Below are 12,034 nucleotides of genomic sequence, written 5' to 3' on the forward strand. Positions count from 1 at the left end.
GAATCTAAAGAACAAAATAAATAAAATTGAAACAGACTCATAGACACAGAGAACTGACTGATGGTTGCCAGAGGAGAGAGGATTCGGGGTACTGGGTGAAAAAAGTGAAATAGGATTAAGAAGTACAAAGTAATCATTACAAAATAGTCATGAGATATAAAGTATAACATAGGAAACATAGGCAATAATCTTACCTTATAATAGAGAAACATGCAAATTGACCGCACCTCCGCTATGCCCACGATTGGGCCGGCAGGAGGCTGGGGGCGGGACTCCGGGTGGCATATCCGCTGTTGAGAAGATCAGGATGGTGGTGCCCAGTGGCCGGGCCCATGCCGCCGCTCCCCGGGGTGCCTGGGGCAATCGGCACCCCGGGGGGCGTGGCCGGACCCATGCCGCCGCTCCCCGGGGTGCCTGGGGCAATGGGCACCCCGGGTGGCGTGGCCGGGCCCATGCCGCCGCTCCCGGGGGTGCCTGGGGTGATCGGCACCCCGGGGGGCGTGGCCGGGCCCATGGGCACCCCGGGGGGGCGTGGCCGGGCCCATGCCGCGGCTCCCGGGGGTGCCTGGGGCGATTGGCCACCTAGGGGGGCGTGTCCGGGCCCCTCCCGCCCCTCCCGCCCCTTCCGGGGGTCCCGGGGTTGATCGTCCACCTGGGGGGGCGTGGCCCGGCCCCTCCTGCCCCTCCCGGGGGTTCTGGGGGTCGATAGGCCACCTGGGGGGGCGTGGCCCGGCCCCTCCCGCCGCTCCCGGGGGTCCCGGGGGTTCCAGGGGCCGAGGCTTTCCGGGCCTTGGGCACCAGCGGGGAGCCTGCACCGATGGCAGGAAACCACTGGGGGTCGGCTCCTGTGATCGGTAGCAGGGACGCTGGGTGCGGTGAGCCCAAGGCCAGGAAAGCCTGGGGCGGAGGCTTTCCCGGCCTTGGGCACCAGTGGGCAGCCTGCACGGATCACAGGAAACCACTGGGGGTCGGCTCCTGCGATCCTTAGCAAGGATGTTGGGTGCCGCAGAGCCCAAGGCCACCGCCCGGGGCCAAGCCCCGACCCTGAAAAAGGCAGAAGGCGGTGGCCACAGCCAAGGCCTGGGTCCCTGGTGCCGGCAGAAAACTGGTGCAGGCAGCCAGGTGAATGAAGGTCTATTGCACGAATCTTCGTGCAAACGGGCTACTAGTATTTTAATAACTAAGTACGGTGCCAGGTAGGCCACTGAAATATCAGGTTGGCCACTTTGTAAAGGATATGATTGTCTGACCACTATGCTGTACATCTGAAACTAATACAAAAGAATACTGAATGTAAACTGCAATTGAAAAATTAAATTAACAAAAAGTCTTAAGAGGATAATAAATAAATAAAATAAAAAGTAGAAGAGTATTATTACTTTTACCATTTTGCTACCATGTAACTTTGGTAACAATTCCACATGACTACTGCTTATTAAATCATAACTATTACTTATTTAAATGGATTGAGTGTTCAAAAACTTAGTATCCGGAATATGTAACACAGGTACCCAGGTAGAATCTCCTTATTCTGTTAGGTATGCAAATTGGTCCTGAGCTTAGGTTCTAGTCTTGTTTCTACCTGCCTTAAATGTAAGGTCCCCAGCCTGCTGAGCAGTAAAATCTCCAACAGCAATGTATTCTTCATCTGTTGCCTGCCACTGAGATTCATTTTCCTGTTTCTCTTCCTCTTCCTCTTCCTCTTCCTCTTCCTCTTCTGTTTCTTCTTCCTCCTCACTACTTTCTTCACTTTCTTCTTTGTCAACATCGTTGTCTTCTTCATCTTCTTCAGCAAAATCATTATCTTCCTCTCTTTCGGTAAGTGCCTCAATTCTGCAAAAAAAATAATTCCATGACAAGGATCACTTGAAATAGAACTTAAGAAGAGATGAAGTATGAGTGTAACTTCTCTACGTAGAAGAATTGGCCATATTTGAAACTAGCAAATAAAGAAAATAAGGAAAAAGCACGGCTAATAGTTTCTACCATCGAGCTAAGAATATGGGACTTGAAGGACTGAGTGGTGAAGGAATTATATAGCAGGAAGGTAAGTGACAGGGTAGAGCATGCGCTGGACTAGAGGCCAAGAGACTTGTAGTCTAGTCTTGGATTCATCCACTCAGCAAACTGCTTGAGCATTAGCACACAGTGCTTAGAGCATGGGCTCTGAGTTTAAATTCTGGCTCTACTCCTTCTTGCTGAGGAATAACTGATTTACAGGCAGTAAATCATAAGCTCCTCATTTCTCAATGATAAAGTGGAGATAATAATAGCACTTGCTTCATGAGGAGTATATGAGTTACCGACTCAGTGTTTGGAACAGCATCTGCCCCACAGCAAGCTTGTAATAAAGGTCAGCGCTGACGATGCTGGTCCGTGTCAGACACAGTGGCTACAAAGGTAAGCCAGACACAATGCCCCGTCCCCAAGGAGAATCTAGAAAATGGATAATTACTCTAGAGCTCAATAGGAACTAGCGTGGAGGCCAACACAGGATGCTAAGGAAACACAAGAGGGGCACCTAACCTAGACCGCATGGATGCAGATCAGGAAAGACTCAGAAATAGGTCATGAGAGATGAGATGGAGTTAATCAGGTAAAAGGAAGTAGCAAGGAGGGGGAGGGAAGGAGAAAGGAGGCTCAAGATCAGGGAACCTCAAGCAGGTCATGAATGGCAGGACAAGGCTTGGAGAAATGGGAGAGGTGAGGCTGCGAAGAGGTGAGCAGAATGCAGCCAGGTGAGCGCCATCTGTAAGGCAGTCCTGAGATGAAGTGAGGGAAGGGCAGCATCTGCTCCACACTTTGGAAAGATGGCTACACGAGGGGAACAGGCTGGAGGAAGGGCTAAAGGAAAGGTGGCTGTGAAGAGTGATACAGGGCCACAGTATGGACTAAGAAAACAGCATTAGGGAGGAAGAGAAGGACATTTTGGAAAGATATGAAGGAGGTAAAATGAAATGTGAGGGAAGGGAGAGGAGTTCAAATAATACTGACTGGGATAAGTTGCTAAATCTCTGAGTGTTACTTATTCATTCAACATTAGCAAAGTCATCAAATGTTTACAGAACACCTACTGTGTGACAGACACTGTGCTTGGGAAACAACAACAAAACAGAGGCCTTTGCTCTCCTACAGCTTACGTTATAGAAGCTTGCCTTTAAAACGGTCATGTTTAGGATCTCATTTTATTGTTTATATTGGTTTTCTTAACAACTTCTTTACCTTATTTAGTAGTGATTGCTCTAGGTTTTATAATATGCATCCCTAACTTATCATAGTCTAACCTGAATTAATATTACATTTCACCCAAAATGAAAGACCTTTAAGATGATATCTTCCCATGTACCCTGCCGGCCCTTTTAGCTACTCCTGTGCCTCTGTTGTCACATATTGACTTCTGCATAGAGTTGATCTTTATTATTTGCAGATTCCGTATTTGTAAATTCACCTACTTGCTAAAATGTATCTGGTAACCCCAATCAACACTTGCAGTGCTTCTGTGTTCATGCACAGATGAGTGCAAAGCAGCAAAAAATTCAAGTTGCCCGATGCACAGGCTCGCAGCTGAGGTTGAACAAGGCGACACTCTGCCTTCTTTTTTCAGCTCTTGGACTGAAAACAAGTATCCTTTTTACAGTCTACTTAGTGCCAGGAATTTTGTACTTTTGTGCCTTTTGTTGGCAATTTTGTCATTTAAAGTGGCCCCAAACATACTGCTGAAGTGCTGTGTAGTATTCATACGAAGACTACAGCAGAAAGGGTCAGATCTCATGGGAAGGGGAAAGAAGGGAAGTCACAACTTTGCCTTCAGGTAATTTATCATCTAGTTGGGGAACAAAGCCGAGATCTGAAAAGCTAAATAAACAAATGTATGAAAATATAGATGCTGCCTTTAATGTCAATGTTCATATGTAAAAAAAAAAATTATTTGGATCGTCTACTTGCATACGTTCTCCTTTCATAACTTCTTTGAAAGCTGGAGGCAGAGACATGCGCTGCTTCCTGCTGGAGGGGAGGGAACAGCCTTTGCAAAGTAGAAAGGAACCTGATGGTGTAAACCAGTGGTCGGCAAACTCATTAGTCAACAGAGCCAAAATCAACAGTACAACGATTGAAATTTCTTTTGAGAACCAAATTTTTTAAACTTAAACTATATAGGTAGGTACATTGTTATTAACTTAATTAGGGTACTCCTAAGTTGGCCTTTGCTAAAAACTCAAGGGGCCAAAGAGCTGCATGTGGCTCGCGAGGCACAGTTTGCCGACCACTGGTGTAAACAAACCAAATTTGTAGCAAGCAGAAAGGAACATATCAAGTATTCAGAGTCTTCAAATGCTGTTCCCTTATTTTTATGCTGTATCCTGGGAAAATGCTAAGGATGGAGGTACAAGGACTCTAGACTCCCGTTGATTTCCAGTACTGGGAAGGACAAAGTAGCTGGTATTGGACTTAACCTTCTCACCAGAAACAGCTCTAAAATCTGGACAAATACACAACACGCTGTTTGACGTCACTGAACATCACCCAAGCAGCACTGCGGACTTCTGCATGACTCCTGGGCTCTCACACGGTCTACTGTGCTCTGTGACCAGTGTCCACTGATTATCCTGTTACGGCCACTTGTTTATATCTGTACTGTTGTGTCTGCATCCTGCGTGAAACACTAAAACTGGTGACCTCATATCTGAAAGAAGGAAAGGAAGAAGCATACTCAGTTCTGTTTTCTCTGCTTATGGACACGGCAAGTTCCTGCAGTTGGTGGGTCAGGCTGTCCAAGAGACTGAGCTCCTCCTCCTTTTTCTGATGATAGTTTCCAACAGGTGCAGGTTCATCGGCCTGGAAAGAACATGAGTCCATTTCACTGAAAAATGTATTTGTTTTCTATTGTATTTAACTTTAAAAGAAAAGACAACTCCTATACATGCTAGAAGACAAAGTAAATAGCAGTATGAGAATAGGCCTCCCTTAGGTAAATAAGATGAAAAGAAATGTAGATGATTAGTTAGCATGTAAACCAAACGAAAAATTAAATTATTTGCTTTTTGTTTTGCTCTGCAGTGGGAAGGGCTACATCCCAGGCAGGTGGCTTTGTCATGAAGTCGAGCCCCTCCCAAGCACCCCCGCCTGGGCAGTGAGATGGGAAAGCTGCTCCACCTCTGGAGCCTGTTTCCACATCTGGGAAACGGGTCCGCAGGTTCCCAAATGGAGAGTCAGTCTGCATGGAAACATCTGTGAAACAGATGTTCTGGGCTATCAGTGTCTGTAATACTTACTTTGTTTAATTTTTGAAGAGCATTTTTATTTTCATCGATTGCCTGTTTTAATTGGATACACCTAAATTTTTAAAAAGAGAGAAAAAATATTGATTTTTCTATTGTCAAAACCAAAAAGTTATTCTATAAAATCATACATAAGACTTTAAGCAGGCAAGGCAGTTAGTGATTATATGGCTTATGTTTAAAAATACACATGTAGCCCGGCTGGTGTGGCTCAGTGGTTGAATGTCGATCCATCAACCAAGAGGTCCCATTTCAGGCTCAATCCCCGGGGGTGCCGAGCAGGAGGCAGCCAACTGATGATTCTCTCTCATCATTGATGTTTCTATCTCTCTCTCCCTCTCCCTTTCTCTCTCTGAAATCATTAATAACATTTTTTAAACTGTAGAAAACCTTATATGAATAGACAAATATGTCATAAATATTCTAAATAAATAAACACATGTAAATAAAATGCACATGTAAATGCTTTTCCACCCATTAGCCTGGCATCCTCACAGCCCAGCTCTGAGGCACACAGATATGAAAATCAAAGCTCAGAAAGCTAAGTGACCCCAGGCTTCAGGGTCCTGCCTCTACAATAAGGACAGCACCGGACTTGAAAATGCTTCTCCACCCACTCTAAAGTCCACAAGCCTAGGCCCCAGCCAAGAGGACACGAAGAATGAGGATAAGGCTCACAGGTAGTGTGCACCAAGCGGGATGCTAGGCAGTTTACAGGCATCGCCTCATTCGACCCTCAGAACCACCCTCCCTCCAGATGGAGAAAGTGAGGTTCTAAAAGGTGAGCACAGCCCGTCAATGGGAGAGTAACCACACGGAGGCAGAGCAGAGGACCCCACAGTAGCCTCTTCCCATCACAGTGCACGTCCCCTTTGAACTTGACCTGTCCATTCACCTAGGGTTTAGGTATTCCACAGGCAGCTCATAGCATTTAGCTTAAGTCTTAGACATCCAAGTGAGAACTATAAATACAACCAAAAGTGGGCTACAGCAGGGGCTTGTTATTTATATTATCATGTATTACATAAATTAAATCATGTCTATAACATCTAAGCTATAAAGAGGGAAATCAGTCTTAGGGCAATCCATGGTCTTTCTATTATGCAGGGAGAGAGTAAAGACACTAAGTTTAGATTTAGTTAAGGCCCTTCTATAAGTCTTTGACTATTAAATAAGCCTGTTTACGTACAGAAAGCCTGACAGTTAGCTCCCCTTTCTCTTACCTCACCCCTCTCTGCTCTCCCTCCTTACCTGGGCACTCTTCTCTAAAAAAAGTTAATAAATGACCTGGGGAGACTTCTAGGTGCTAAAGAACTTCCCTGTACACCAGGGAACAGCCCACCTACTCTGGCCCTGCGGGCTCTTCAGGCTAAAGGCTCATTCCCAGCCCCTGCAAATCCCTGCCCACCCACAGAGAACTTCATTCTCAGCAGAGAGTACCAGTAGGAAGGAGACTGGATATACAACAGTAGAAAAACCTATAAGGCTCTCTAGACTAATCAACCTAGTCCCTCATGTATAATAATCTATAATAATAAGAACATAATATGCTAATTAGACCAGACGTCCTTCCGGACGAAGCCAGGACTGCAAGAGAAGCCCGGATCCCCGGTGCCTGCTGGCGGCCGAGGGAAGCCCAGGTCCCGGGTGCCAGAGGGAAGCCAGTGCTGGCAGCCGGGGAAGGGGGGGGGGGGGGGAAGGAAGGCCTACTCTTGCACGAGTTTCGTGCATCAGGCCTCTAGTTCTTAAATAAAAATGGATAACCCAAGGACCACCAGATGTAATAAAGAAAACAAGCAACATGGAAGATAAAATTTAAGACTCACCAACATTAAAGACAATAGAGAACAGAAGAAAACTTTTTAAATATCTCCTAATCATGAAACTAGTGAGATCATCTGAAAACAGGAACATGATGTTATGAAAAAGAGCAAGAAAAAACACTTATAAGGTGCCAATGTGTCTGCTAAAATCAAACATTCCATAGGAAGTTAAAGAAAAATCAAGAGAATCTCTCAGGCGAAAACAAAAAGACACAGAAACAAAAACTATTAATGGGGAGATAAGAGACCAAGAAAACAGTCCAGGTGGCTCCCTGACTCAAAGCTGTTTCAGGAAGAAAAAGACATACAAAAGTAAAAAACTTACCTTTTAATAAAAGAAAATCTCCTGGAGCTCATGAGCGACATGAGTTTTCAAACTAAAAAGATGCACTGGGCCCTGGCCAGGTGGCTCAGTAGGTTGGAACATTGTCACATGCACCAAAAGGCTGCCGGTTTGATTCCTGGCCAGGGCACATCCCTGGTCAGGGCGCATATGGGAGGCAACCAATCGATGTTTCTCTCTCTTTCTCTGAAATCAATTTTTTAAAAACATATTGTCATGTGAGGATTTAAAAAAAAAAAAAAAAAACACAATGAATGTTGAGCAAGATAAAAACCACAGACATCATGATAAAATATCAAAACACCCAAGCTGAAGAGAGAAGCCAACAAGTCAGTTAGAAAGCAGTGGTCATCATCGCACCAAAAAAAATAATAATAATAAGATACCTAGGAATAAACTTAACTAAGGAGGTAAAAGACCTATAAGCGGAAAACTACAGGACACTGAAAAAAGAGACAGAAGAAGACATAAACAGATAGAAGAACATACCATGTTCATGGATTGGTAGAATCAACATCAACAAAATGTCCATACTACCCAAAGCAACCTATAAATTCAATGCACTTCCCATTAAAATACCAACAGCATATTTCATAGACCTAGAACGAACTTTCCAAAAATTCATCTGGAATAAAAAAAGGCCCCATATAGCTACAGCAATCCTGAGAAAGAAGAACAAAGTAATTGGGATCTCAATACCAGATATCAAGCTGTATTATAAAGCCACTGTTCTCAAAACTACCTGGTACTGGCACAAAAACAGACATATAGATCAATGGAATAGAATAGAGAACCCAGAAATCGACCCAAACCACTATGCTCAATTAATATTTGACAAAGGAGACATGAACATACAATGGAGTCAAGACAGTCTTCAATAAATGGTATTGGGAAAACTGGACAGATACATGCAAAAAAATGAAACTAGACCACCAACTTACACCATACACAAAAATAAACTCAAAATGGATCAAGGACTTAAACATACGACAGGAAACCATAAAAATCCTAGAGGAATCCACAGGCAGCAAAATCTCAGACATATGCCGAAACAATTTCTTCACTGATACTGCTCCTAGGGCAGTGGTCGGCAAACTGCGGCTCACGAGCCACATGCGGCTCTTTGGCCCCTTGAGTTTTTAGCAAAGGCCAGCTTAGGAGTACCCTAATTAAATTAATAACAATGTACCTACCTATATAGTTTAAATTTAAAAATTTTGGTTCTCAAAAGAAATTTCAATCGTTGTACTGTTGATATTTGGCTCTATTGACTAATGAGTTTGCCGACCACTGTCCTAGGGCAATGGAAACTAAAGAGAAAATAAACAAATGGGACTACATCAAAATAAAAAGCTTTTGGAGAGAGAAACCAAGATGGCAGCATAGGTTAAGCACCTAACCTGCAGCCTGGCACAACAATTTCAAAAATACAACTAAAAGTCAAAACGGACATCATCCAGAACCACAGGAAAGCTGGCTGACTGAAATGCCCACAACTAAAAGGAAAGAGAAAACCACAAGGAAAATCAGAGGAGCCGTAAAAGCCTGAGGTATGGAGACACGGGCGGAGACACGAGCACGCGTGCGTGTGGGAAGGACGGAGCCGGAGAGGAAAGGGCGGCTGACGGCCTGGCCAGCATTCTCTAGCGGGAAGGAGATAAAAGCTCCAGATTGCGCTGAACCCCAGCTCCGACTGCACTGAACCCCAGTTCCGGGCGAGACCCTGGGAAGCCAGGCTCATGCTGGGGGAATCTGGGCTGTGGGGAGAAGGCACAGAGGAGCGGCGAAAGGCAGAGCTCCGGAGGCGCGCACGTGAATGCGCGCAGAGGACAGACTGTTGCCTGTGCCGCTGAATTGCCCTGGCGGGGAGGAGACAGGGGCTCCGGACCGTGCTGAACCCCAGTTCCGACTACACTGAAACCCAGTACCGGGCGAGAATCTGGGAATCCAGATTCATTGGGGGAGAGACTAGACTGTTTGGCGGCGGGCGAAACTCCAGGGCACTTTTCTCTCAGAGGTGTTTGCAGGGAGTACAGAGGGACACTGAGACCCAGGAACCTCATAGGGCGGGGCTGACGGGAAGCCAAGGCTGTAGGCTCCACCCTGAAACTCCGCCCCATCCAAGCTGAGCACAGAACAGAGGCTTTTACAATTTTGCAAGTCTAGTTGAATAAGGCGTAGACACAGCTGATCCTCACAGCCAATTGGACTGGAGGTCAAATCCTCCCAGTGTACCAACAGCAATCAAGGCTTAACAACACCAAGACTTTGCACTCAGCCCACAAAGGGGGGTACCAAGAGCGACCACCTAGGGAGATTGGGGAAGCTGAGCTACCGGCCCCTATAGGTCACTGACCACACAAAGCCACTCCATCAACATAGGGAGGCAGCCAAAAGCTGGAGACACCGAAACAGGTCACGAATAGAAGGGATGAAGGAAAGTAAACTAATGGACGACACAGTGTTCAGAACCACATTTATAAGGTTACTTAAGAATCTTCTGGAGGACCGAGATGGCGGCATAGGGCAGACGCCTGATTGTTGCCTACCACAACAATTTTGAGACTGCAACTGGAGGGCAGAGCAGACACCATCTGGAACAATGGCCGGAGGAGTTGCTGGGAGGGGGTTGATCGATGGGAGTTGGGATCAGGAAGACGGGGCCCCGCTGGGTCCCGGATCCGGGTGCTCTTGCCCGGCGACTGGTCGCCGCTGCAGGCCCGAGTGCCACCGCAGCAAACTTGGACCAGCCCGCCGCCGTGCACCGGGCGCACCGGAGCTTCGCCAAGCCCGCTGCCCGGCGAGTTCCGCGGCAGCCGCCCCGGAGCTTTGAGAGGATGGCCGAAGGAATTGCTGAGAGGGAATTGACCGACAGGAATTGGGATCGAGAAGACGAGGCCCCGCTGGGTCCCGGGTCCGGGTGAGGCCGCGCGTCCTGGGTCCAGGCGAGGCCACGCGCCCCTGGATCAGGGTGAGGCCGCACGCCCCTGGGTCCAGGTGAGGCTGGGTCCCAGGTCCAGGCGAGGCTGCGTGCCCCTGGGTCCGGGTGAGGCCATGCGCCCCTGGGTCTGGGGGAGGCCACGCGCCCCTGGGCCCGGGTGAGGCTGGATCCGGGTCCGGGTGAGGCCGCGCGCCCCTGGGTCCGGGTGAGGCCACGCGCCCCTGGGTCCGGGTGAGGCCGCACCCCTGGGTCCAGGAGAGGCCGTGCACCCCCGGGTCCGGGTGAGGCTGCGCGCCCCTGGGTCCGGGAGAGACCACGCGCCCCTGGGTCCGGGTGAGGCCACGCACCCCTGGGTCTGGGTGAAGCTGGATCCCGGGTCCGGGTGAGGCCATGCGCCCCTGGATCCGGGTGAGGCTGGGTCCCGGGTCCGGGAGAGGCCACGCCCCTGGGTCCGGGAGAGGCCACACACCCCTGGGTCCGGATGTAGCTGGATCCCAGATCCGGGTGAGGCTGTGCGCCCCTGGATCCGGGTGAGGCTGGGTCCCGGGTCTGGGTGAGGCCGCGCGCCCCCGGGTCCAGGCGAGGCCGTGCGCCCCTGGGTCTGGGTGAAGCTGGATCCCGGGTCCAGGTGAGGCCATGCGCCCCTGGATCCGGGAGAGGCTGGGTCCCGGGTCCGGGTGAGGCCGCGCCCCTGGGTCTGGGAGAGGCCACGCGCCACTGGGTCCGGGTGAGGCCACGCGCCCCTGGGTCCGGGTGCAGCTGAATCCCGGACCCGGGTGAGGCCGTGCGCCCCTGGATCCGGGTGAGGCTGGGTCCCGGGTCCAGGCGAGGCCGCATGCCCCTGGTTCTGGGTGATGCTGGGTCCCAGGTCCGGGTGAGGCCGCGCGCCCCTGTGTCCGGGTGAAGCCGCGCCCCTGGATCCGGGCGAGACCAAACCAGAGGGAGTTGGACCTGCATTACCACCATTGGTCCACCACCCAGAGCTGAAAAGTCAGTGCCGACATGTACACATAAGGAACGGGTGGACATTGAAATTGGGTCTCAAAAGAACTGTTGGTCCAGAAAGAAACTTACTACAGACTGATTCATTTGCCTGTCAGGATAACTATTATTGCTCGTCTCACATTCGGTTCTTATAAGTATATTTCTAGTAACACATGATCTCACTCATCTAGGGGAAATGATGAACAACATAGACTGATGAACAAGAACAGACTCAGAAACAAGGAGGCATCGACCGGATTGTCGGGCCTCAGAGGGAGGGTAAGGGAGGGTGGATGTAGGGGGGAGAGATCAACCAAAGGACTTGTGTGCATGCATATGAGCCTAACCAATGGTTAAGGACAACAGGGGGGTGGGGTGGGGGATGGGAATGGGGGGATGAGGACAAATATGTGACACCTTAATCAATAAAGAAATTTTAAAAAAAAATAAAAAATAAATAAATAAAACATCAAAAAAATAAATAAATAAAAATAAATAAAAAGCTTTTGCACAGCAAAGGAAACCATCAATAAAACAACAAGAAAGCCCACTGCATGGGAGGACATATTTGCCAATGACATCAACAATAAGGGTTTAAATCTCCAACATTTACAGGGAACTCATACAACTTAACAAAAAGAAGATAAACAACCCAATCAAAAAA

The 12,034-nt window shown here is 48.3% G+C and overlaps 1 protein-coding gene across 4 annotated transcripts in view; it reads right to left on the reverse strand.

Moving 5' to 3' along the window:
- The window catches only part of NPHP1 (nephrocystin 1), a 107,882-nt gene that overhangs the window by 87,125 nt on the left and 8,723 nt on the right, over positions 1-12,034 (reverse strand). For 3 of the 4 annotated variants that reach the window (XR_013814633.1, XM_079792103.1, XM_079792102.1), the window contains exons 3-5: positions 5,274-5,334; positions 4,712-4,836; positions 1,587-1,833 (exon numbers count right to left, since the gene is read on the reverse strand). Coding sequence is in view for 3 of the 4 variants with exons in the window: in XM_079792103.1 (XP_079648229.1) it covers positions 1,587-1,833; positions 4,712-4,836; positions 5,274-5,334 (433 nt within the window). In the remaining variant the exon portion in view is untranslated. Of the gene's footprint in view, positions 1-1,582; positions 1,834-4,711; positions 4,837-5,273; positions 5,335-12,034 lie in introns of all 4 variants that reach the window. The other variant, XM_079792101.1, reaches the window with a different exon arrangement.

Source organism: Cnephaeus nilssonii (genome assembly GCF_951640355.1).
Source record: "Cnephaeus nilssonii genome assembly, chromosome: 15".
In the NCBI taxonomy this organism is placed as follows: Eukaryota; Metazoa; Chordata; class Mammalia; order Chiroptera; family Vespertilionidae; genus Cnephaeus; species Cnephaeus nilssonii.